This window comes from Colletotrichum graminicola (genome assembly GCF_000149035.1).
Source record: "Colletotrichum graminicola M1.001 genomic scaffold supercont1.28, whole genome shotgun sequence".
Taxonomy (NCBI): Eukaryota; Fungi; Ascomycota; class Sordariomycetes; order Glomerellales; family Glomerellaceae; genus Colletotrichum; species Colletotrichum graminicola.
Genome location: NW_007361032.1, coordinates 201,057 through 226,807, shown reverse-complemented (window position 1 = coordinate 226,807; position 25,751 = coordinate 201,057). Strand labels below are relative to the sequence as shown.

Here is a 25,751-nt window from a genome sequence, read left to right as displayed (position 1 = left end):
GCTGGCGCCCACCCGTCGGGCCGCCTGCGGATTAATCTGGTTTACCACCTAGTTTAGTTTACGTGACTGTTGCCCAGGGGGGCCATGCTAGTGGTCTTTCTTAATCAGGTGCGTGCTCCTGGATGCCGTTTTCTCTTCATCAAATGAGAGCGAATGTGAACCGAGATGCGCAGCGGCCGCCAATATGACAAGACGAGCCATTTCTTTGGCGGCACAGCAAACGCGTTCGCGTATTGTCACCTTTTCAACGTCGACGGAAATAAAGCGAGGCCACAGCTCCCCTGCCCGTGCTGCTCTTCGCTTCGGATCGTCGGACTCGTCGACTTTTCAACACAACCAAGAACGGTTGCGCCCGTCAAGCCGTTGAACCCCTGGGCAGAACCCTCTTCCCCCAAGGGCAAATAAAAACGGTCGATATATCATGCTGTCGCGTTTTCCCGTGCGATATGGGGTCCTTCGCATTCTAGACAGAGGAAGGGCTTCATATTACCGCGGCACGATGACCGCTAACCTGCCAGCAGAATAAACCAGCCTTGAGGACGCTATGCACTCCTTTCGCCATCCAGCTACCCGGTCGATAAACCAAGGGATACCATGAACCCTCAAGTAAGTGGAAGGGGACGAGGGGTTCAGAAACCACAACCAACGGCGGAGACGATAAACAACCAATAGTCAAGTGTCGATGACAGCCCCCCTGGTTCCTACGCGCATATTTATTCGTGAAGCTCAACCGGGTTACAGGAAAGCTAGTCCGAGCCTGCGGCTCGGATGTATATCTCTTCCCCCGAGGAAGACGCCCTGATCAAACCTTGTTTTCGATGCTGGCTGCAGCTCGACTATTCCTGAGCCAGAAGGTGGACCCTATATCGATTGGCACTGGCCAAGACCCGCATCGTCAGATTTTTGTTTGCGATTCTGTTCCAACGGGAGAACCGGGGTCGCCAGGGCCAAGGTGCGTCGGTCTCAGTTAGCGGTTGGGGCTGCGCCAAAGTCACCACACGTCGTCCACCTCTTCTCGACCGAGGGCATAACGGTAGGTAGGTCTTGGGGAAGGCTAGAAATGTGAGAAAAGTTGCGGCAGGCATGTTCACTCATCACACTTGTCACATATACGCGACGCCGTCACGGCCGTGTAATTTACCCCTTTCCCCGGCTCGCCAACAGACATGGAGACAGGTTTGCTCTAGGCAAGGTCTTGGCGATTCAAACACATGTCGACAGTCCATGAAATCTGTGGGCCTCCCTGAACTTGTTTCGCCACAGGCCTTTGGCTGAACCATGCGGTGCGCGGCTCTTAGTTGTGCAGGTTGCATATCACCATCCTCATCGTATATTGTGGCGTTGGTGTACAACATGACAGTAGAGATATCAACCATTCCCCAGACACCTAAAGCTTCAAGTGCACCGACTGCGGAGAAGGCGTCCCTACACTCATGGGAGATGCTCTGGACATAACACGGTACCTCCAGGGAAGGGGAACTGCATAATGTCATAAACAACATCAGGACAGCCGCCGTGGCAATATAACGGCAATAATCGTCCCCGGAAACTCCATCTCGGAATGTCAATCGCAGAGTCAAAGCTGAGCCTAGCTAAGAGAATGCAAGGAATAGTTCCGCAGAGGGAAAGGCCCGGCTTACTCGGTTCGGATGGCTTGCACGCCCCGGCAGCCCACCATCGATGGGCAGATAGTCTGAGGTGAACAGCACGGCCAGCCCTATATGCCTATCTTCCTGCACAAACCCAGATATGACCCTCTTTTTTGCACATACTCCCTATGCTGGCTCTTAGGATCGGAAGCCATAGGCACATGCGGTCGGTCCCAGAGCCCCGGCAGCCAGAAGCACTCTAATTCCGGATCAGGTTGTAATTGGGAAGGGTGTCATCCCCATGTCAGAGCCGTAGCTCATATAACTATCGGAGGGGACACCGACCATCCATCTATTATCGCTATTGGTTTACCTTTTCAGTCTCCATTACATACTCTCCACTTCTTCCTCTTCGCCATCACATCAGTGCAGGCCCGCGCCGCTCAGCCACGACTCCTCGCCCTGCTGCCCTGGCCAGAGGAACATGTAGCCCCGGTGGCTGCTCTCATCGATCTGCAACCGCACAAGGGCAGCCCTGTCTGGCCGGTGAGCCAGAGATGAAGACGCATGCGGCAGGCGCTTGAACCATCGTCACCCGTCTACGTAGGACTGAACCAACAAGAGACCCGCATCTCCGCAAGAGCGGAGGCGTGAGGAGTCGCGATGCCAGGTGTACGGTGTTTGCGTTACATGCTCCTCGAGAAGGAACCGGGATAACGGTAACCCAGCACCCAATGGGATCGTCTACAGAGGCCTGCTAAAGTCTGCAGGAGGGGTCGAGGGCGCCGAACAAAGCCCTGCCGAGATTTGTTGCCAGGTCCCGAAGATCCAAAGAGGTAGGTGAATCGTTGCCCAAATGCATCATCTGCAAGTCGCAAAGAAATCACCCCATTGTCACGCCTGCGGGCATTGCTGCATGCATTCATTCCTCTTGCCTCTCTTGTTAGGGTGCAGGGTGCGCTTCTAGGTCCTTGCTTGATCCCCCTTTTGTCTCTTTGCCTCCGAATGACGCTTCTTCCAACACCAACGGCGATCCTCTGCATAGGAGTATGGGGCCTTGGTTTGGCCGCTGTATAAGAACTCGTGGACCGGACCTCAAGTTGCCCCTCTGGTCCCTCATCCGTCTACGATATCTTGAAGATCTTTACTGTCCTACAAGCCTGGCATACCATCTGTTACACTACCCATCGTGAGTCTGGCTTTTGAACCCCTGCTTGGCGATGTTGTCTAACACTTGGTAGAACATCTCTGACCTTCGTACAACTGAATTGCTTCTTGCACAAGGCCCTACAACGACCTCAAATACATCAAAATGGCTGTCACGGTCGAAGAGAGATTCAGGCAGATGCAAGCGACCCGCATGCCTGCTTTTGCCTCGTCCTATCCCGCCGCTTGGAGTGTCACAACTGCCGCAAAGCGTCGTGCGGCTTCTTCTGCTACCATCACGACACTTGCAAAGCGTCGAAAAGACTCTACACCTCCCCGAAAGAGTCGCAGCACTTCCACTCCTTCTACGAGGGGCCGCAAGGCCTCCACTCCATCCAGCGTTGCTACCCTGGCCCTTCCTGTCGAAAGAACCCTTGGTGCCCCATACACCGTTGTCCCAACTCTTCCACGAACGTACCTTAACTTCTCGCACTTCTTTCGGACCATGGGATTCGAAATACGGGATAAGTCTCTCAGGGCGATCGAGAACGCCGGTGTCTACGGAGAGGAACGTTGGCGTGCTCACCACTACGATCCGCTGTACGCCACAGAATCCTGCAAACTCGCTTTCCTGATCCAAGTCGAAGCACTATGCGGGCGTGAAGAGTCTGAGGGGCAAGAGCACGCGTGCTATCGTTGCTACACCCTAAAGCCCAAAGGCGCTTTCGAAGACAAGCCGCACCACATCATCGTTTCCCCCCACGGGCGTCTCACTAAGCACGCCTATACTGATAAAGACCTGCCCGTGATCAGACGGGGAGAAAGTCTCCTCCGCCGGTTCTGCATAGAGTGCGGCGTCAGGGATGGCATTTATCCCAGCACGGAGCTGGTCTTCTCGATGACTGGGGACAAGTGGTGGGTGTGCGAGTGCCGGCACCTGCACTGGATATCGCCCCCCGAGTCGTACGTCGAGTGCAGGCGTTGCCTGGCGAAAAGTGGCTTCAGGCAGATGGCCCTGGAGGATGGAACCTCTGTCTCACCAGGTGGATTTTCTCCGTAGCGGTGCCGGCTACTCAAGCCCATGTTGTGAGTGGCTTAGAGCGAAAGCGGCTCGTTGTGCGAAAGGAGTGGTAAGAAACGGGATCACTATGGGCTGGGATGTACATCCCCGGGAGGTTATTTGCGATATTGGCAACACGATCCATTTGGCGTCAAGGTTTCTGTTTGAGTATCGCTTGCTGGGTGGTCAGGAGTTTGGTGCTAGATGAAACTGTCTTTTCGTTGCTCGAGGACTTGGTGGGAAGGGCAACCCATACGCCCGCACGCAAGACGACATAACGATCTCGGAAGCGCTAGACGGAGGAAAACAGAACTCCGGCGAATGGCGGAAAACACAAAATATAGGGGTGTAATGCCTTGGGGGCTAGGAGGTGAGGCATGCGAACAGGGTCGAATCTTTTGTATTGATGTAACAATTTTATCTAGTAAACCACGGGTCATCACCCCGCTCCCCTATGTTTCAGAAACCTTTTGCAGCTATCCGAACTGTATTTTATCATTCTTCGTTTACATCGTGTTTTCTTGTTTTCTGTCTATTGAAGCTTTTCGAACCAGCAGCACGCCTCTAGCAGTCTTTCTTCGGAACGAGGCGACCTTCGACCGTGCAGAATGACGTGATCGTTTGCAGGCCATCGCTTTAGTTGTATCCGGATCGCCCCTTTGGCGCAGAAGTGTAGTAGTCACGGGTTCTATTGTACCCGCTGCGGCCCTGAGGGACCTCTCGCTGTCTCTCATTGCTCGATGTCTTGACGTAGCTGGAGCCTTCGTTGAGCCTCGCTCTGGTGTCCCTGTGTCTTGATGGCTCAGAGCTTGAGCGGCTCTGCCTGGCCGAGCGACTGTAGTCCATTGTGTCGTTTCTGTTCCCCGAGGTCAACGGCCGCTCTTGCATCACGAGGTGAACGTGTTTACCTAGTGAAAGTGTTGCTTGCAATATGGTAAGTCCTGGAAAACAGCGTCTATCTTGCGGCCGTTGGTCACTGTTTGATACTTGAGAAATTTGAATAAAGTGATGAGGTGCAGGTGAATATGCGGGCAGAGACCGGCACTCTTATGCGGCTTTACGTTGGTGGGAACGAGCCATCCTGCCAATGCCAGAGGGTTTTTTTCTGGCAAACATGTAACATCAGAAGTGAGGCCCCGATGAAGCACGGCCAGGGTGTCCACGGCACACATGTTTCCTCCAAAAGTCAGCATCCTGAAGAGAGTTTTGGGACACAGACACATGAGAGTAGATGGCCTGGTTGCCATCCCATCGCATGGTATGACGAAGTAGGTATCGAAGCAAGGGTTGCTGTACGCAATGATAGTAACGGCAGAGAAAGGCTTATTTCTGCATTGAACAGGTATTCAATAACATGTGCCGCGCATGTACCTTCCCCCCCATGAGGCTCAGCCATGGATGCATATTTCGTCTGAACAAGAATGTCCACCGCGTGTTTCCTGGCCAAGACAGGGCTTGCCAGCAAGGCCGGACGATGGGCAGCGAGAAGACGGCATGGGCCTACTGGCCTTTTTCCGGCTTTAAAACGGGTGGATTATGGTACGCGAGTCCGAGGACGGAGCATGGCACATGCAATTCCGTCTATGTACCAAGCGATTGGCAGATAAACAACCTTTTCAGGGACAGGCTTAACCTTAGACTCGGAGTAACCCCTAGGGGGCCTGAGGAGCTGAACGCCGAGTTTGGCCAAGTACACGGTACCTGCAAGGTGATCGAAGGACGAGACGTGAGCTATAGGTAAGGGAGCCATGCCATCGGGCCGCGGCTCGTTGGGCCGGAGCCGGGCATGCTAGCCACGTCCGCCGTCCTGCAGCTATTGCGAAGCTTGGATACATAGTTTCTCCTGGATGGATCTCAACGATACTTCTCGTCTGGGAGTCGAACGCTTGAGTCTTGCGAATGTGGCGCAAGGGAACTAAGTTGCAACTGCGGTGCAAAGCTAGAAAAGAGGACGTAAGGATCCGAGGCGCATCGCAGGCTCATCGCTGCCGGAGTTCACTCCGCCGGGTTATTATCACCTTGCTAAATGAGTCTCCCCAAGAGAGTGTGTGAAAGAGAGAGTATACCTACACCGGAAGGCGCGTCGTTTGCTTTCCATCCGTTCTATTTCCATGGTACCTTTCTTGGTATAACAGTTTTCGCGTTCCCTTCTAGATTCATCTTGGGTCACCCTAGAAACAGTAGACTTCTGACGGGCTGACATCAGCCTTACAGTCTCAGCAGCATACGTTTAAGTCATTGACCGGAGGTCCGATAGATTTTCGTCATATCTAGTTGTCTATACGACAACTTTGACATACACGATCCTTCAACAAATAGAATGCTCAACACAAGACAACGGCACTTTTGCTCTATGGCTCACCCGATACGCATTGCATCGACATTGCATCAGCATGAGCCAGTGCTCCATGGCTGCGCGACACCAAGTGTCTCCTGTGCCATTGAGGGACTTATCTTCGGCAGACAACCATGTGTAAGCTCGGGAGCCTGAAAGTCAAAGCGTAAAGCGTCACCTCAACAACTCACGAGAGAATCGTTCACATTCACGTGTCACTCCCACCAAAGATCTCCCCAGAGAGCATATTGTTGAACACGGTGGATAGCGTTGAATGAGTGGCTATTTTAGATCTTACTCTGTGTGGTATTTTCAGGCTCATATCGGTTCACGTTCTTCCGGCATCACTAAGCAGCATCAAGAGCAGAGACCCTCCGATCCAGGATCGAGATATAAGCAAGTCATCGTGGACGGACCGTTTGCTGGTGCAACACAGCTCGAGCGAATGCCCTGCCCATGTTTCCTCCGATGCCGGTGTAACGGGCGGTACCTGTCAGAATGTTTCTCGATTTCCACAAAGCTTGGCCTTTTTGCTTGGGCTCGTTGGGCCCATGGACTGAGCGTTGCCGGGTCTTGTTTGAAACGCCAGCAGCGCCCGGGTTGTTGAGGAGGGCCTGCGACGCTGCAACTGCACCCGAGCCCATCGACGAAGGATGAACAGTTGCATTCGACGGCCATGGAACGCCGGGTTGCCTCCCGGGTACCATGCCCAAGTCGCTCTGGATCTTGGAGGATCGACTATGCTGGTTTACAATATCCGCTTCTCGGGAACAAGCCTGAGCAAGGATGGCCAAAGAGTGGCTGCGCGCTGTGCTGTGCCATTCAAGCATGATCCCAAAATGAAAGAAACTTGCCACATCTATTTCGAGGGGGCAGAAAGCGTCATTGTCGAACCATTTAGTATGTTTTCATGTTGCATGCTTCCGTGTCTGTCAGTCGGGCTTGCGTATTCCGCCGAAGCTATGACTGCGCCTTGCGAGAGGGTTGGTACCTCTCCTGCTCCCTTTGTGAATTCCTCCTCTTTCATCTTGCCGACAATTGGCAGGCCATGAAGTGGGATCAGAGGCCAAACAGCGGTAGACTTACAAAGGTACTACAGGGAGGAAGAAAACGAAAAAGAAGGAAACACCCAAAGGAAATTTCGTTGAAAGCAAAGAGTAACGAGTTAGTCCGGACAAAGAGCTTAAACAAGAAGAGCTGTGAGCTTGGTTTTCTTGCTTTGAAGAGCATGAAAGTGAATCTTCTTTCTCTTTTCCCACCAGGAGCCCGTCTAGACCATAGTGACACAATGACTCAGCATTTCAAAACGAAGCAAAAGCTCATCATGCTGATGGCCTCTGCCTGCATCATCTATGCAGTCTCTGATATGTATGTGGGTCTCAGTTCAACCATACAGGAAGGCTATTCCTACTATTTCTCCGAGCCACATACCTCAAGACTCTCCGCGCTTACCACATATTGTAACTTCTCAGCTGAATGGTATCAAGTTATTTGTTATCTACAAGCTTACCAGGACATCTGAAGCGGACTCGACCGGCTTATGACTGCATATATCTCCAATAATTATCAAAATTCTTTTGCGGACATTCCCTTCTAGGAAAGGATGAGTTGCCTCTTGCCTATTTTCATCGTTGCTTCTGGCTTTCGGCTCCTAGGCTCTTTGAAAACTGAACTGTCTCTTTTAGAGAAAAGGAGCCAAGACAGCTCACCTCACGTTCAATTCACAATTATGGCCCTTATGTATGGGTGCCTGGTTTCAAGCTCAGAAAGATTGGGGAAGGCAACAAGGTGAATACTATGTTGTATATGCATACGGCTAACTAAACTTGCCGCAAGTCAACTCAGCCATACGACCTTCCTTTCTTTCAGCACGAGGAGATATCAAGATCTTAATCTACTTCCTATTTCTCAGTCGACAGATTTATTGCACCCTACCAGTTGTTATTGAGACCAGCCTACATCTATTGGCAAGAGCAGATTAGGCGATGTTGAGAAAGTTACTGACAAATATCTTCTCTGAACCCTGACCAACAAGTGCCCGTATCTACAGCTGCTTTGGTCACCAGAAAGCCCGGCGGCTCTTTCCAAAGAGCGACAGGTAGCCTAGCTCCTCACTTCTGTCCTAGCTGTTTCCTGCAAGCCCACCTCGGGGGTCCTCTGAGACCGCAAGAATGTCCCAATCTTCGGTTCTCGCCACTAGCATGGATCAGGGAGGTTCCTTCCCCAAGGATGAGTTGGACCCGGTCTTCATTTCACCTGAAATGCTGGTCACTCATCTCCAGGATACCAGATGCTGTTCAGGGAGCTATGATGATCTTTACGTGGGCATCGGTTCACCGATGCCCAAGGCCCGAATCAATCCCATGAGTCTTGATGCTATGCTTGACATCGATCCTGAGCCGGTCAACTCAATTCTCGAACTGACTGAGCCGCTCGAGGTGAGTACAATTATAAGATTAGCTCATTCCGGATGGTTTGTCGCTGACGAAGCATTAACAGCAAGTCAAAAACGGGCTGCGCGAGTTTGCAATCCTCATTGGTATGAAGCTTCCACCCATTGCCATCCGAGACATCACATGGAAGACGGTCCATGTTGCTCAAAACATTACCGTTGGCTGCGAACCCGAGGAGGTTGAGGCCTATGGGATTGACTACGATGTCAACGATAACGACGACGACGACGACGACGACAACCATACAATCTTGTCGTCTGATGTGGGCTCCAGCAACTCCTGCTCTCACTCGGACGGCTCAGGTGCAGCTTTCCTCATCGGGTAAGCCTCGTTTTGTCGAATATTTTGTGCCCCGGGCTCACGTTTAGGAGAAGATTACTCGGCAGTATTGACAACCCTGTCTTCCTCGAAGCCGCTGACTTGCCCCTCTTGACCACCTTCGAGGGGTCAGATGGCACCACGGAGCGGTCGGTCATCTTCGCCAACGAGTTCTTCGAGATCCGTCGATCCCCCACAGCTGGATGGGGTGCCTTTGCCGTCAAGACGCTCAGCAGAGGTGACCAGATCCTCGTCGAGAAGGCTCTTTACCACGCCACCCATGAAAACGTCACCTCCTCGGTCCAAGACCTTCCGGAGAAAGAGCGCGCGATTGCGAACGACATGTTCGCCTATTACAGCCGCGATGGCGAGACGCTCCAAGAAGCCATCTGGAGCACCAACTCGTACGTCTCCTCTACAGCCCCTTGAAAACGTGATCGCTGAGCGAAAATATCTAGGTTTGTCTCTCGCCTCCCGACGAAGTCGAGCGCAGGCGCCGTCAACGGCATTCGCCCGGGCTCCCAGGACGTAGCCGGCCTCTTCCCGGTTGCGGGCCGCTTTAACCACTCCTGCTTCCCCAAGGTCAGCTTTCGTTTCCGACCCGAGCACGACGCGCTGGTCTTCACCGTGCGCGACTGGATCATCGAGGCGGGCGACGAGCTGACCATCTCGTACGGCAAAGACCCCTCCGTCCTGTACTACAAGTACGGTTTCGGCTGCGAGTGCGGCTATTGCAGAGGTTTCGACCCGGCGACATCTGAGTGGTACTGAGGTACAGTCCAGCGTCGTAGAATGGAGGGATGGATGAGCAAACGAGGAACAATTGAGGGGCGCATCTACGTACACTATGGCGGAAATCGGTGCATAAACTGGGCTTCTTGGTGCGCGAGGTGGTGGATTACACTGGGCGTCCTATTATGACGCAGGCGCAATGATTTGGACACAAGGATACCTCTATCTTTCTCTCTCTTCCACTTTTTCCCCCTTTAACTTTCTGTCTCTATCTCTCTCTCATACACACACACCTCAGGAAATGATCAAATATACAGGAAACTCTGCCAGAAGCCCGTCGTGCCGATGAAAGTTTGCCGTCGTCGGCAAAGAGTTGTACGCGTTACGAATCGTCCAGCAGACTCAACGATTGTGTGTCTAAAACCTGTCATGGTTTGTATCAGTCAGGGAATAGAGTCTTGTGACACATTCCAGGATCCCCTGCCAGCAGGTTGAAACGGAATTATAATGTATGTTTGTGAGAAGCAGCCACGGTCTATCCTAGAGGTTGATAGTTACGAGGCACATTTTGCTATCAGCCCCCTCACTCTTTAAATGCATCGTTCGCCCTGGAATGTTGGTCCTACCAACTACTGCTCCCCGCTTCCGCGAGCCGAGCTTGTATTCCGACTGCAAGTATGTCGTGAAAGTGTTATCTACTTTCACGAGGTCGAGTATCGCACTGTTCAGAGTGAACAGCTTTGGTGTCGTTCAGCGAAGACAACGTCCAATTCTTATACACAATTTGGTGCTTCCTCGCGCATTCATTCTACACCATCCGTCTATAAGCCTTTACATACCAACGCCGTTTTGATAATCCATGACCCTTCAGAGTCTGCAGACCAGGAAATCTGATCGGCAGGCCAAAATAGCCCAGAACCTGACAAGCACCGTGGGCGCACACATTGTGCATCACCAGTGTAGCCCGCGCGACCTATACCGCGCACTCGGCCAAGTCCCCTTCCCTGAAGGCGTCCAGCAGGATCCTCGCCGCATCCCGGTCCGCACGATCCTCGTCCGGTCCGTTCGTGAGCTCGTCCCAAGCCGTCTCGATCCACCCCGTAGGCCCGTCGTGCCCGGGCATCCCGTCAAAGTACATCCCATCAAAGTCACCGTCCGCGAATGCCGGCTGTTCATCCAGTGGGAACGCCGCCAAGACCTCGGCCGCCAGGCCGTCGATCCCTGTCGACGGCGGGCGGTCTGCCATGTCCACGTCTGCACCTCCGCTGCTCCTGGGATCGGAGGTTCGGGACCCTGGCCCCAAGGTCGTCGGAGACGTGGTGTCCGTTACGCTGCATTGGATGGTCTCTTCCGCTGATGACGACGAGGTGGTGGCGTCTTCGTCGGACGAAAAGACCGCCACCGTTCCCGGCTGCATGCGGAAGAGGTTGACGCGCATCGCCGCGGCATCAAAGTCCGTCAGCGACTCCGCGTCCTTGTTCCCGGCGTCTTCCCGCTTCCGTTCGAGCAGTGCTTTGAGCGGGTTGAAACCGCCGGTGAAGAGCCCGCGGAGGTTGACGGGGAAGTCGCCGTCCTCGGGAAGACGCCCCTTGCTTAGGGACAGATCCATCGTGAGCGCGAGACGGAGATAGGAGCTTGGTTGGGAGGCGAGGATGTCAGTCCAGTCCACAATGGCAGCTTTACCCCCGGAATTCTTGAGTTCTCCCGGCGGCGGCGAGTCGATCTGTGCGAGATTGACAATGTGCCGGATCGTCTCGCTCACCCAGTCAACGCCGTCGTACTGGGGCTGATAGATCTTCATGGCCTCGATAAGGATATTGAGACGGTGCTGCTTGAGTGCTGACTGAGTGTTTGGGTCGAAAGACCTTGACGATGCTGATAGCTTAACGTCGAGAATATGCAAGACCAACGGTAACGCGGTGCAGGCGACGGCGCTGATCGGCAGCCAGCGTGCGAGGCGCAGGTGGATGAGTTCCTTCAAACACTCGGTGACTTCCGACGCGGCGTCCTGGAGTTCATGTCGGTTCTCCCCAATGATGGCCAGGTCCGATGTGGGAATCGCGTTGAAAGCTGGCGCGGCGGCGGTGATGGCGAGGTGGAGGACTTCGTGGTGACTCAGGACGACTCGAGACGAGCTGATGAAATGTAGGTTGGTACCCTTGCCTGTCAAATTCTTGGGGTGAACAACGACTTACTGGTAGTACATGTACATCAGGTTAGTGTATAGAATCACCGAGCCGTGCTGGAACTCGTTCCCGGGTGATTTCACCCTTGCTACGGAACCGCCTCCGAACATGGGGAACCGCAGCGTCGCGAGCTTGTACCACCTGCGCAGCGCAGCCTTACAAACGCGAACCTTGTCCTGCTCCTCGGTGCGCATCTCCCGGCCCCAGCCCGGGCGATCATCCAGCGGGAATACGAGGATCAAGATATCGGTGAGCACGACACACAGCTCAACCAACTGCTCCAAGATCTCAGCCAGGTGCCGCTTCGTGCCCGGGTTGTACACCCGGCTCCGCTCGAGCTCATCGGCCAAGTCAGAGAACCCGAGCGCGTCGTTCGAGTCAAAGTTGAAGTGGCTACGGGTGATCTGCAAGCTACGGCGTAGGCCGAGGCCGACGATGCGGTCGCGCATGATGCAGCACCACCACAGGCGTTTGAGGAGGTTGCGTTTCTTCGGGGGTGCCGTGCGGGTGGCGTAGTGGTGCGCTTCAACCATCTTGGCATTCTGGATCGCGATGATGAGCCAGGCGGTGTTCGCTTTGCGGAAGGCCGGAGACGTAGGGGAGGACCAGAAGGAGAGCAGGAGGGCGGCTTGTGAGATGGCGAGAGGAGAAGATTCGGATTCGAGGTCGTAGAGGAGCTTGGCGCGTCGGTAGAAGGCTGCCCGGGCGGCGCGGATCGTGGGAAAGCCTAGGATTTTGATGGTTTGTCGGGAGACGAACTGGAGACCTCGTCAATATGAAATCGCCCACCTACGTTTGAGCACTTACATTGCAAGAGGAGAAGAGCATTGCCTGGAAGACGAGCAGCGACAACTTCTCGGTAGGCACATGGCTGTTGGGGTTTGCGCAGTACAAATCCCAAAAGTCACCCTCGTTGAGCATGGGAAACAACGGGTGGACATGCAGAAAGTACTGCTGCACAAACTCGTCGAGGATCGTACGCGTGGGCACTCGCAGACACCCCTGTAGCTCCAGGTAGTTGACATCCTGAGGCGGAATCCCGTGCAGGTGGCTCAGAGCCAGAAATGGGTAGAAAGAGTAGGTGACGTCTATGCCTAGGCTGTTTTGCTGACCATTGGCCCATGGCGTCGTGAAGGCCTGGTTGTTGAACGACAGAGGAGCAGGGCATGGTATTTCATGCGTCCGCGTTGTCGCCGTCGAGGGTATATGGGAATGGGCTTGTTTGGCATGGTCATGGTGAGAACTGTTCGTGTGATTCAGTGTCGGACTTTTTGGCCGCGCGGCAGGTACAGGAGTCGGGGTGTCGTCATCATGCGAATGATGGCAAGTTTGAGATTGACGGCGGGGCTCATTGGAGGGTATTGGCCGAAGATCGTCGTTCGATGGTGCAGCAGGGTCGACCACATGACGCTGCTCTCCGTCGTCTGCATTGTATGGAGGGTGCGATGCCAGCGCGTTGTCTACGCCATCTCTTCGTTGCTGTGCTCTGCGACTGTGGACAGTTAGCATCTCTGTGATGGCGGCGAAGAAAGGGGGTACGCCAGCTCACAATCTAGATGCGCGTCCAGTTACCACACACGTCTCACTATCGAGATAGCAGTTCATGCATGGGCGACCACGCTGGGACACATCGCATCTCACTTTTCGAGCGCGACATGACAAGCAGGCTTTGGGTGCGCGCTTCCGAACCTTGTTCTGAGTTTTGGTCTTTGGAGCTTCAACAGGTATGGCTGTCTCCTCGGATGCCATAGTCGAGGAGATTGAACTAGGGGGATAAGGAGCGGTCCACTTGGGAGCTACTGGAGTAGAGAATTGGCTCGTCTACACAGACTTGAGGGCGGGACAGGATGACGCGAAAATGAGTTGAAAAAGTTAAGAACCCCAAATCCAAAAGTGACAGATCTAAGACCACAGACCGTAAACCGGAGGCGGGAAGGATTTGCGGGGTGTGGGGAAGAGGGGGGGCAGTCGACGATCTCCTTGACACTACATGTCTGAGAACAGCATTGTGGACATAACGCGACACGACATGACACGGAGCTCAAGCCCAGGTTGTCATTTTGCAGTGCTGGCTGGACCTTGGTTTAAATTAAGAGAAAATCTGCCAACCATCAGCATGGATTGTCATCTGTTTGTCCCATTCATATCCTTCCGCTCCGTCTGCTTGGCAAAACACTAGGTAACCATCTGTAATCAACTTGTATATTTCAGGCTGTTAGGACTTCTTTATATCCGCATACTGGACTGATTAGCCAGTGAAAGCCGGCGAGGCACAGAGAGAGGAAGGGAGGGTTCTAGTTGAGGAAACACAACTACCCCTATTTGCCGAAGACTTCTGCCGACGCAACATCCCAGCAAGCTCCACACGGGCTCTTTATCCTAGACCAACCGGACCAATCGAAGATGGAAAAAAGCCTCCCCGAGTCGCTCGACATGTCATCGACAACGGTGAACCACAAGTGTCGGAGAATTTCCGCCCAATAACCCACAGGAGCGCGGAAAGCAATCCTCACTTGTACACCCCCCCAAATCTACTTCAACTTCTTAGGTCCTCCCCCCTCGCTGGAGGATAATGATGTGTTGATGCGCATTTTGGTTGTCAGTCATCGAACACGACCCCAACACTTATCAGTCAGCATCGGATTCGGACGAAGATTCTTCGCTCTCAATCGGCTTGAAGACCCAATCGCCGTCTTCCTCCCTCAACAAGCACACCTTCACTTCGCCGACAGCATTGTCTAGTCCGTTGGGCACATCCATGCCATCGCCAACCCTCGCTAGAATTGACGCGTCAATACGGCAGAATAGCATCGGTAGCGAATCGCTCTTCCACACCGATATGCCGTCGCGAGCACCCCTGATGATGGTGTGGAAAAGGTAGTAGATGCTGATGATGATGAGGCCTGTAGGAAATAGCAGCCATTTCCACTCCACAATGATCATCTGCGCAATCTTATAGGCTTGTCCGCTGTATTGATGGCGTTCTTTGTTCCGAACTTGCCCATGAAGTCTCACCTCATTCGTTAGACTGGTGCTGAATCTGTTGATCCACGATGGAAGATTGAATCGTGCATTGTACATGCCTTCAGCCCAGTCTGACGAGAAGTTGATAATGGTGTACTGCTTCTCGTACGTTCCTTCAACCAGCGGGTCTATAAATCTCCGCAACGCCTCCAGAGCCACTCTCGAGGTGCTGTATCTGGACGTACTCGTGGCGTTCATGTCGACTGGTATATCGACAAAGACATACTCGTCATCATGTGCACTGTTGCTGGCCTCGAATTGCGTCGTGTTCCAAATCTTGGTTACTGTTTGATTGGATCGCCCTTCGGTGACTGTGATATTGTAACTCATCATACAGAACCATAGTGCGCATTCCTGGCCCATTGTTTTCGTTTCTTTTCTTGTCTTCGTTACCCAGAGAACATCGAACACGGAGATGTAAGTCTGAAGGGTGGAGTTGAAGTGGTGATGGATTCCTGGCCGCGATGAGGCCATCCGAAACCGCTCGGTGGCCGGCGCATTGTGGCTGATGTCGACTGAAGTGCCGGAGGGCAGGCTGTAGAGACATGTCTGTGACTTGTCGGTGCAAATTGTTCTGACGTCGACAGAATTGCACTCACCGCAGACGGCTAGTGTTGGCATAATGGGCCACGTGCAATTTGTGAAGGGACACTCAACGTCGAGCTCCATTATGTCGGGAGACAGGATGCCTCTATAAATGGCTGCTTTTGTTGACACATTGAGAGAATGAACTAAGGTGTCTTAGATGCCGGTTGCACACAAGCACAAGATGGCACTTACGAGTATCCAGACCCCGGAGTACCGTTGAGTCCTACAGGTCGCTTCTCGGGGGTGCCGGAACGGGGGGGTTATTGTGGCTTTTGACTACAACCGGGCGGCCCTCGTACCGATAAAGTTGTTGCGAAGAGGCTTCAAGTCCGTGGGTGAGGATGACGATCAGGGCACCGATGCAGGCGAGGTGTCTGCGAGTCCAGCGGTCAGTTTCTAGTTAGACTGCAGACATCAACCAACTAAGCCACGGCTACTCACCTCCCTCTTAGCCTCCACAAGAGACATAGACTTCCCTAGAGCCCGCGGGATGCCTCGTCATAGATTTTGAAGTCTTCCAGCCTTGCGCGCATGTTATTTGTGCGACGCTGGCGTGAATCGGACACCCAGATCCAGGCGGCCTGGCTGATGGAAGATTCGACAATACCACTCATGGCGACGCGGACGCAAGTGAATATGGCCACGATGATGACGTCGAAATCGAAGTTTCCACGTAGCTGAGGCACTACTCTCTGGTCAAACTTTTCGAAGATGATGCCTAGGGCAATGGCGCCGAGGATGCAGACTACAACCAGTCTGTACTCGTCGTTCCACCATTTGTAGATGGCCCTGTAGTCATGTTTCGGAAGAGGCCTCGGTGGACCTTCCTCCTCGTCATCGTCATCGTCGACAGCGCCGTCGTGTCCAACTCGGCTAAACCGCATCTGTTTTCGAAGGACCTGTCGAGGATACATGCTCATTGCAACGGACTGAAAAAGAGGCGTAGGTCTTTTAACTCGAGGAAGAGAGTTTCTATATATACTGTAACTCGTGTTCGATAGGGAGAGGTCGCGTTTAGGTATTTGCTGCCATAACCACAGGGATTGAAGGAACACGGGCTTTTGACGCGTGGATGGCAGCGCGAGGGGTGATGTTGGTGGTAGTTGGAGTTGACAAACATGGATCTTGAGGCTGGTTGTACGTACGAGAATCAGAGATTCCCGTGTTGAGCTCTCCTGAGAAAACATGCTCTTCTATTCCGGCGCACCTTCCCTCTCTACATGTTCAATGTCTACCCAGGTGCCCATGTGTAATGAAATATCTTGTGGCAGGAACGATCTTCAAGACGTTCAAACCGACAAGTCAAGCCACACCTCCGCTTACACAAACGTGTGGCTGGTGACGACTTCATTGAGAGATTGAGGGGTTGTGATAAGGAACAAGGAAGGTCCGATAGGACGGTGACGTCGATTGCCCGTATGCATTTCATAATGGCATCCCTACTGGAGCATCTTGATCCCCAGCCTCTTTTACTTAACATATCCCAAACATCCAGCAATTTTGGATCGAATAGTTGACTTCTTAACCTGAAAGCCCCCGGAATCGACACTTACTGGTGAGATGCTGCATTTATTGACGACCATCTTACTGCTTCTTCAGGGTAGCATTGCTTGGAAGCTTCCCCACTCAGCATTCAGCAACTTTGAGTCTCACAGGAATCAGAAACCAGTTGGCCTCACCAGCGACGATGAGGTAGATGCGTTCAGCGCCAGTGCGTTCGCTGGGCTAAGAACGTTTGCGAACCTTCCATACGTAGACTGTTTCTCTGCGCAAGAGACCAGGAATCACTTATATGACATTGCCGTATTTGGCGCCCCTCACGATACTGTTAGCATTGCACTCCTTGCCATCGGGGAATTCCCGTCCGTTTGAATAACAGCAAAAGACAACTACAGGTCGCCCAGGAGCACGTTTCGGCCCACCTGCGATCCGGACAGGCAGTCAGAGGAAAAGCTCGGGGGAATGGAGTGTGTATACAGGCACGCCGCTCTTCAGGAATGATTATCACGTATCTTCGCCATCTAACCAAGAAAGCTAGGCCGAAACCCATTCCAAAGCTGGGCCACTGTGGTAGATTGCGGGGATGCCAGGCTCACGTGGTTGGACAACACAGTGTCTTTGAAGAGACTTGACAAAGCCCATACCGTCAGAATGCCCTCGCACTGTCCCACTATGAGCAAAAGCTGACAAGCACAAGATGATATCCGGGCGATCAGCTGCTAACTTGTCGGTCTCTTTGACGCCAAGAATCCTGACACTCGGCGGAGATCACACAACGACATTGTCGGCACTGCGGTCAACTTACCAGAGATGGGGACCTGTCTCGGTTATCCATTTCGATAGTCACATCGGTATATGACCTTGGTGTAATAAAGCGGGTTTCTGACGCTGATAACTTTCCAAAGATACCTGGGATCCCGCAGTTCTTGGTAAGCTAGTTCCTTATGCGGTAATCATCTTGACCAAAGATTGACCATTCTGTTATTTAGGAGGTGGCGTTTCGGATTATGCGTAAGTTAGGGCCTAGCGAACATTCTTGTAAAATCTTTATCCAGGCTAACATTTTCAGAGGTCTAAACCATGGAACATTCCTTCACATCGCCCACGAAGAGGTACAGATGCCGTTGTTTTTTATGAGGTACTCATAAAAAGGCTAACAGTCGTAGCATCTGGTTTTGGATAATTCAATTCATGCCGGTATACGAGCCCCCTTGGTTCGACGGAAAGGTGATATAAGAAACGATGCTCGTTGCGGGTTTGAGATCATCACTGCTCGTGACCTCGATAAGCTTGGCTCCGGCGGAGTTATTTCAAAGATCAAGGAACGAGTGGGTGACTCCAAAGTCTACATCAGCGTCGACATTGATGTACTCGATCCTGCATACGCTCCAGGTATTACATCATCAATGGGAGTAAAAGGCCCATCGGAATTACGGCTGATCAAAAATAGCTACAGGGACGGCCGAGCCAGGTGGCTGGTCTACACGGGAGCTTCTCACAGTTCTCGACGGCCTCGAAGGGCTCTCAATAGTTGGCGCAGATGTCGTTGAGGTTGCCCCAGCATATGACAACAACGGCGAGACCACTGTTCTTGCTGCAGCTGAGGTCGCCTACTCTTTGATTGATCTTATGGTTTTAACACCTGTTCGGTCAAAGGCAGATGTTGCTAAATCTAGGTAGCCGGGGTGACAATGCTCAAGATTTAAAAAATGGAGCGCCTGCGTGATACGACAATGGACTTTGAGTAGGTCGAGACAACGGAGAAAATACTGCATAGCGTGCAATATGTTATTTGAACGTGAAAGATTGTAGCCATCGGGCGATAATCCGTCCTTTCATCTTTGGGCAGAATTTAACTCCAAAAATTCAGAGTTAAGTGCAAGTGACAATGATAGCTATTTCTTTGACAGGTTGATGAAATTTGTTTCTTTCGGAAGAGGACAATGATGTAGTCTAGGTTCTATGTCAGCCTGTAGACGAAAAGGCCTTCTCTGACCATGTGTGTAACGATCTCAGCCCTTTCACCTGGAGTGTGTGCGAACAAGTACATTCAAGGCAAACAGAAAGTGAGGGTCTGTTTACCTACAAAATATGTGCGTGCCGAGTCCTAGTTCACAAATTGGTTCCCGTCCTCAAGACAAGATTTCATCACTTGCCAATTCACTTCACCTGCAACCACCGATTCCAATCAAAACCCAAGACAAGCGCCATCAAAAACAACCCGCCTCAAAATTGAAAGCATCACCCCAGTAAATATCAGCGCAAGACAAGACCACGCTGAAGCCCAACATGTCCTACTTTGACATGCCATCTTCTTCCGACAAAGATTCTTTACCTGTGCTCAGCATCGAGGTAGATTCACCAAGTTCATCTGAAGCCTCAAGTTCTCTGTCTAAACCATTGCCGGAGAAGCAGTTGTCTAAGAAAGCATACGGGAAGCAACCGGCTTCAAGCCCAACTGATGATGAGGACGACGACGTCCTGATCCCACCCAAGCATCGCGAGATGGTGCGCAACAACACATTTTGCGAAGCGAATGGAAAGAAGCCGGCCAAGAAAGAGAAAGACCAACACAAGTACGAGACTCCACTGAGGAGCCTTGAGATCGACTTCGAAAATACTAAGAAAACCATCTACAGCAAAATCCTCGACCTACTCCGCTCCAGCAACCAGTTGGATACAAGGGCCAACGATCTCGAGGTTTACGTTGGCACCATCAACAGCAGCGGCGACGATGAAGACAATCTGAGCAGATCTCTACCCAACAATGACGCGGAGGACCACAGACACGGCAGTCAGCAGACCAGACCCAGCCTGACACAGCGACAGAATGTCTACGAGGACAGCCAGGACTGTCTGGGCGAGCAACAGGACGTGCTCGCCTCGCAGCAGCAGCGGCTGGACCGCCGTCTCGCCGACATCGAGTACTGCCTACACCTGAGCACGCCAACCCGTTCCGAGTCCGCACCCCCTAGATCCACAGCGGCCACGGCTGGGCTTTTCCCCCCGTGGAGCGAGGGGTACTGGGGCGGGAGCAAGAGTCCCAGCAGGCTCGCAGGTGCGTGGGGATCGAGGAGCTCCCGCAGCAGCCGCGGGGCTGGAGTAAAGCCTAAAATCGAGGGTGACAGCGTCGTCGCGGGCGGCGAGAGCAGGCCTGGTGTCGGGCCTCCAGTAACGGGTCGTTCTGCGGTTCTCGGGCCAACGTCGACTAATTCTTCAAAAAGGAAGCTCGAAGACGACAAAACCAATGATGCCAATGAGGGAGGAAAGAGCAAAAAGCATAAGAATGACAAAAAGAATGACGACGAGAGTGACGGCGAAGAAGAAGACGACGGAAATAAGCCCAAGTCGAGGCCAAAGATCAAGGCCAAGCCCGCTGGAACCACGCAACCGGCAGCGAAAGGACCCAAGATCCTGCTCAAGAGTCGCAAGCGAAAGGCGGGTGACGAATACGAAGACCCCAAGGACGGCAACAGTGACGATGAAGAGCCGAAGCCGGATCAAAAGTCGACCACTACTTCGAAACCTGCGGCCAAGATGCCAAAGATCGCCCCCAAGACTGCACCGAAGACCGGGCCAAAACCCGAGCCAAAGGCTACACCCAAGAGATGTAACTCCAAGGACAACGAAGATGATGCGGAAGTCAGCGGCAATAAGAACCAACAGGGGCAGCCGAAACAGGGGGGCAAATCATCCAGCACGTCGAAGCCAGCGCCCAAGTCTGTTCCCAAGGCTGCATCGAAGGCTACGGCAAAAGTCAAGCCAAGGGCCGCAGCCAAAGGGTGCAAGCCAAAGGAAGACGAAGGCGGCAACAGCGACGATGCAGATGACAGCAACGATGAGGCCAAGAAGGGAAAGCCGAAACCCGCACCGAAAGCTGCATCCAAGACCAAGACTGCCACCACCACCACCACCAAGGCAGCTCCCAAGGCAGCTCCCAAGACTGCGCTTAAAAGAGGGAGAACAGGCGTCTCCAAGACAGGCGGCAACGACGAAGAGGGTGACGACGACGACGACGACGAAGACCAGGGGTCAGAGAAGAAGAAGGCCAAGGTAGAGCCGAAGAAGACAAAGACGGCGCCGCAGACGGCTTCGAAGAGGACCTCTTCCAAGCCCGCTGCTAAGCCGGCAGCAAAGGGTTCAAGGACCGGGCTCCGCAGTCAGGGGGCGCCGGCGTCGGCTCCTCCACCTCCACCTCAACCTCTACCTCAACCCGCAGCGCCGGCGCTGGCTCACCCATCGCAACCAGCTCCCGCTCCTGCTCACACTTCCGCCTCCGACCTCGCTCCAGAATCTCTGCCATCTCTGGTCCTGGGCCTGCCTTTCGATGATGACGATGAACACGACTACGGCACTTACGGCGGCGCGACATTGTATGTATAAACCACAGGATGATGGAATTGCTCTCAGAAAGACAACCAGATCGGACTTTGATATGATGACCCGAAGCAGGATAGAAGAGCCGTTGTTTCAGGAGGAAGTGCTTGTGTTATCATAACAGTTGTATATTACGCCTTTGTACCGTGCCGCATCGATCGTGTTAGCCGCTATATCCGGTTTTTTCTATCCACTTGAAACCTTCCCATATCGTCCCCCCCAGTGCTGAGTGTGACACGAGAGAGACGCATGATGCGAGCTCAACGACCCCATCTCGTCCCGCCATCCGTCTAGTCTACATCGTCCTTCCAACCGCCTCCTCTGCCGAGGCCAAGCACATCATGCAAACACCCCAACACACCCTTCCAGACACCCTCCCGCCAGACAACCCCCACGAGGCCGCCCGCTCCGTCGTCGTCGTCCTTGGCAGCGAACATGCCCCATGGGCCTCTCGCGGATCCGGTACCCCTGACGTACGCCATTGAGTAGACGGCCCGGGCGTGACCCTTCCCCGACATGTACGGCACCCCGAGCCCCTTCGCCCCGGTCCCCGAGGCAGACACTACAAAGACATCGTACACGTATCGCGGCGTCGGCGGCTCCACGAGCGGCAGCGACGTCGTCCTCGAGACATCAGACAAGTGTCCGAACTTGGTTCTCCACCTTTTCCCCTTCCCGAAGGCACCCTTTTTACTGCGAAGTTTTGGGTCTTGTTGTTGTTGCTGCTGCTGCTGCTGCCGCCGCCTCGGCGTCGCAAGGGCCCTCTGCTCCTCCCACCTCGCCCCCTCGAGGACGCAATAACTCCCACCCTCTATCTCCGCCGCATCCCACCCCGGCACCTCGATCCCCGACCCTGTCCCTGTCCCCGTACCGAAGGACCTCGCCCTGGCGTCCCGTCTCGAAGTCCTCGGCCGCCGGGGATACGGCGGCCTGCGGCTCCTCACGTCCAGCCAGTCGCCGTCCGCGTCCCCGTCCCGCCGCGAGCGCTCGTGGGTGGTGGTGTACGTCGTGGCGTGCGTGGAAGATGTGTACGTCGACATCCAGGACGGCGAGTTGGTGTACGTTGACGCGTACACCGGCCCCGGGACGCTGAGTGCGCTTCTCTGCGCCGTCCCCGGACCTTCCTCCTCCTCCTTCTCTTCCTCCTCATCTTCTTCTTCTTCTTCGTCGTCGTCTGAGGGTAGATGCCGGAGTACGACTTCTGGTACGGCGAGGTCGGGGGGCGCTGGGGTGTGGTCTGCCAATGCCGATGCCGCTGTCCACGACGAGGAGGTGGCGGTTTCGAGAGACGACCTCGACGAGCGTTGTTGACGTTGTTGACGTTGTTGGTGGCGATGGCCTCGTCGCTCTCGGCACTGTTTACGAGGCCGGCTTCCATCTTGTCTGCACTCTTCGCAGAGAGTCTCAAGGTCGGGCGAGCACGAGTCTTTGGTGTCCGCCCCGGACCCCCCGCTCGTGTCGGCGTCCTCCGTATCGTCGGGGACGATGTGCCAGTATGCCGAGTCCATGTTCTAGAGGAGACCGTGAAGGAGGAGCATCCCTCACGCAAGCAGACTTTGCCCGGAAATCCCGGTAAATGCACCAGAAAGATAGTTCTTGATGGGCCGGGTTCACGTGCATATATATGTGTGTGTGCTCATATATCCCTAGACAAAAAGTGAGGCAGAACAATCGGAACCATGTGATGCCCGAATGTTTCCTACCGTCACGCGATTTGGCAAAAGGAGAAGAAGAAAAAAAAGCAAATCAATAGTAAGACACGCCCGCCTGCATAAGTAAGGTAAGGCAGTTGGAGTAAGAATGTCAATGGGCCGCATTGGAACTCGACCACCCCTCACCACCCACCCAGCCTTGAGTTTGCGGGGGCATCGAATGGACTAGCCGTGAGAATGGCGCACACCAGTGGCCATACCAAGCGGCATGTGATTGGAGCGCGATGCCGCCGCCGCGCGTGTCAAGGTACGTCCGTCGTATGTGTGTGGTGCGTGCATGAATGTGGCCGTTTCCAGAAAAGGCATCCCGTTGCGTTCGCTGAGGCCAAGAAAGCCCAGACTACTCTGCGGGAGCGTAACTGGATTCGTTTGGCGATGCATCGGACGTGCCGTCTCTCGTGTTGCGAGGTCGATAATAGTCGGTGAGCGAGACATGATGACGGAAGACTTGACCCCTTCAATGGTGCGGAACACACGCCACTTGAGACCGGCGAGAGAAAATAAGCAACGAGAGAAAGCACAAAGGCAATCAGGAGGGGCGAGTCAAATGGAACAGGGGAGGATTGGTGTGTTGCGAGATGGTTGCCAATGGGAACAACCCGCAGGCCATGTCGTTTTAATTTCCCTTTTTTCCCAACGCCAAGCAATGCCCTTCAATACAAGCCACTCTGACACACAAACATTCCTTTGCAACGAAGACGACTCAGTCCCAATACCGGATGTCGCCCTCTGCGCCCGCCGACACGAATTTGCTCGTCTCTTGGGGATGCCATGCGACGCATGTGACGGGCTGGTCGCCCGCCTTGAGCTTGTGATACATCTTGCACGTCTTCCAGTCCCAGAAGCACACGAACCCCTGCGTGTCGCCGCTGGCCAGGAACTGCCCGTCGGGACTCACGCTTACGTCGATGGCCGTGCCGGCGTTGTTGTGGCCCCGGTACGACTTCTTGCGGTTCTGTCGGAACTTGTCGTTGGCCCCGTACACGACAATTTGGTTGTCCGACGATTGGAACGCGACGTATTTCCCGCTCGGGTGCGGTGCGGCCCGCGTCATCGGGTACATGTAGGGCTCCGCGATGTATTTGATGGGGACCGGGATGTTGTAGTCCCACGCTCGGAGCGACTTGTCGTCCGAGGTTGTCATGAAGCGGCGGCCCTCGTCGACAAAGGTGATTGTGTTGATGGCTGCGAGGTGGTGGTCTGCAGGAAAAAAAAAACATTAGTATCCCTGTGAGTAAAGCCATTCAGATAGGAAAAGAGCAACAAACCGTATTCTTGGACAATCTCGTTGCCGGCGCGCGTGTCCCACTGCACGATCTTCTTGTCCGACATGCCGGCCACGAACTCGTGAGCGTGCTCCGCCGACGGGTTGAACCGCACGACGTGCGGCGTCTTGCCCGTCGAAAAGCGGCTCAGGCATGTGCCCGTCTCGGTATCCCATAATTTGATCTGCCGGTCAAAGCTGGCCGACAGGAATTGCGTGCCGGAGTTGTTGAAGGTCGCGTCCGACACCGCCTTGGCGTGGCCCGAGTACGTCCGCAGCAGCTCGCGGTTGTGGTAGACGTCCCAGATCTTGACCGTCGAGTCCGCCGACGCAGACAGCAGCAGGTGGCCGGAGCCGGGGAAGAAGCGCAGGGCCGTGACGGCCTTTGAATGGTCTCGCCACGTGTGGATCTGCTTCTTGGGGATGAAATTGGTGACGCTGCCGGGCTCCTTGCGCAGGTCGACGTCGAGGTCCAACGGAACGTGCATGTATGTCCGGCCCTGGTAGTCCCTCTCCTCGGCGCCGTGGAACGTCGTCGTCTCCTCGCCCATCTCCTCAACTTCCTTCCGCCTCGCCAGAGCCGCCTCGGGCGCGCGCAGCACCGTGCCGCTCTCGACGACGTCGTCCTCGTCCGTCACTTCTTCATACTCCTCGTCGCTGGCCAGCTCTTCGCCCTCGCGCACGATCTCGTATTCCTCGCGCTTGTACCGAGCCCAGGGGCCAACATAGGCGCCGTCACCCTCTACAATGGTCGCGTCGCCCTTCTTCTCGCGCGCCGAGCGTATCCGCGCGTTCTGCTCCTTGACCGAGGCGCCCGTCTGGTATTCGCGCTCCGGCCCGCCTTTTCTTTCGATCGCGCGGTGTTTGCTGCGGAAGGTGTGTTCCGAAATGTAGGTCTCCTCGGCCGTGCCAGTTAGCACGTTTTTGCGCTTCAGCGTCGTCGCCTCGTCTTTGAAGGGGTTCGCGGGGCCGAGTTTGGGGCGGGCGAGATCCTCGCCGGTGTAGGGGACGACGGCGTGATCTGGCTCTGCTTCCTGCCGCACGACGAGGGCGTCCTGCGGCGCCATGTTCGGTGGGTAATCTCCGAATCCCGACATCCTCAGTGCTGTCGTCTGTCACAAAGGAATTGACGGTAGTGGGGTGGTGTTGGGTCGCCGTGGGATTTCGGAGTGTCGCGACGATGCTGATCCCAGGTTGCGGCAGCAAAAGCTGGTATCACGTGATCTGATGTCAGGATCGACCTCCCCTGCGCATGCAGATGGACCTTGGGAGCTCTCCCAGCCAGAGAGCACAGGCGGAGGGCAACACGGAGCAGCTTGCATGCACAGCTTTGGCTCCGTGCCACCCTCATATACGCCATGGTTAATACAATGCTACCCAATTTGCAAATTTTGACCATGTTCACAAGCATGGAAGGAGGAAAATGAACATGTTGGTTTCGAAACATAAAGTCAAACCCGTCTAGGT

The 25,751-nt window shown here is 54.1% G+C and overlaps 9 protein-coding genes across 9 annotated transcripts; 4 read left to right on the top strand and 5 right to left on the bottom strand.

Moving 5' to 3' along the window:
• Positions 1-2,901: 2,901 nt before the first annotated feature.
• On the top strand, positions 2,902-3,795 carry GLRG_07044 (uncharacterized protein; the record flags this gene model as incomplete). Its single annotated transcript, XM_008097729.1, has 1 exon — positions 2,902-3,795. The coding sequence occupies one exon, from the start codon at positions 2,902-2,904 to the stop codon at positions 3,793-3,795; it is 894 nt and encodes a 297-aa protein (XP_008095920.1).
• Positions 3,796-8,301: 4,506 nt separating this feature from the next.
• Positions 8,302-9,672, top strand: GLRG_07043 (uncharacterized protein; the record flags this gene model as incomplete). Its single annotated transcript, XM_008097728.1, has 4 exons — positions 8,302-8,568; positions 8,630-8,904; positions 8,958-9,305; positions 9,360-9,672. 4 exons carry the CDS (start codon positions 8,302-8,304, stop codon positions 9,670-9,672), a joined length of 1,203 nt encoding a protein of 400 aa, XP_008095919.1.
• Positions 9,673-10,606: 934 nt separating this feature from the next.
• GLRG_07042 (fungal specific transcription factor domain-containing protein) lies at positions 10,607-13,249 on the bottom strand (the record flags this gene model as incomplete). Its single annotated transcript, XM_008097727.1, has 4 exons — positions 10,607-11,768; positions 11,829-12,577; positions 12,627-13,062; positions 13,110-13,249. 4 exons carry the CDS (start codon positions 13,247-13,249, stop codon positions 10,607-10,609), a joined length of 2,487 nt encoding a protein of 828 aa, XP_008095918.1.
• Positions 13,250-14,447: 1,198 nt separating this feature from the next.
• GLRG_07041 (uncharacterized protein) lies at positions 14,448-15,512 on the bottom strand (the record flags this gene model as incomplete). The annotated part of the gene is made up of 1 exon (XM_008097726.1): positions 14,448-15,512. The coding sequence occupies one exon, from the start codon at positions 15,510-15,512 to the stop codon at positions 14,448-14,450; it is 1,065 nt and encodes a 354-aa protein (XP_008095917.1).
• Positions 15,513-15,654: 142 nt separating this feature from the next.
• On the bottom strand, positions 15,655-16,315 carry GLRG_07040 (uncharacterized protein; the record flags this gene model as incomplete). The annotated part of the gene is made up of 2 exons (XM_008097725.1): positions 15,655-15,805; positions 15,996-16,315. 2 exons carry the CDS (start codon positions 16,313-16,315, stop codon positions 15,655-15,657), a joined length of 471 nt encoding a protein of 156 aa, XP_008095916.1.
• A 1,313-nt stretch (positions 16,316-17,628) lies between these two features.
• Positions 17,629-18,611, top strand: GLRG_07039 (arginase; the record flags this gene model as incomplete). Its single annotated transcript, XM_008097724.1, has 5 exons — positions 17,629-17,782; positions 17,837-17,868; positions 17,987-18,043; positions 18,098-18,323; positions 18,382-18,611. 5 exons carry the CDS (start codon positions 17,629-17,631, stop codon positions 18,609-18,611), a joined length of 699 nt encoding a protein of 232 aa, XP_008095915.1.
• Positions 18,612-19,220: 609 nt separating this feature from the next.
• On the top strand, positions 19,221-21,314 carry GLRG_07038 (uncharacterized protein; the record flags this gene model as incomplete). The annotated part of the gene is made up of 1 exon (XM_008097723.1): positions 19,221-21,314. The coding sequence occupies one exon, from the start codon at positions 19,221-19,223 to the stop codon at positions 21,312-21,314; it is 2,094 nt and encodes a 697-aa protein (XP_008095914.1).
• Positions 21,315-21,598: 284 nt separating this feature from the next.
• GLRG_07037 (uncharacterized protein) lies at positions 21,599-22,686 on the bottom strand (the record flags this gene model as incomplete). The annotated part of the gene is made up of 2 exons (XM_008097722.1): positions 21,599-22,533; positions 22,599-22,686. The coding sequence occupies 2 exons, from the start codon at positions 22,684-22,686 to the stop codon at positions 21,599-21,601; spliced, it is 1,023 nt and encodes a 340-aa protein (XP_008095913.1).
• A 1,037-nt stretch (positions 22,687-23,723) lies between these two features.
• On the bottom strand, positions 23,724-25,351 carry GLRG_07036 (WD domain-containing protein; the record flags this gene model as incomplete). Its single annotated transcript, XM_008097721.1, has 2 exons — positions 23,724-24,220; positions 24,289-25,351. 2 exons carry the CDS (start codon positions 25,349-25,351, stop codon positions 23,724-23,726), a joined length of 1,560 nt encoding a protein of 519 aa, XP_008095912.1.
• Between the last annotated feature and the right edge of the window lie 400 nt (positions 25,352-25,751).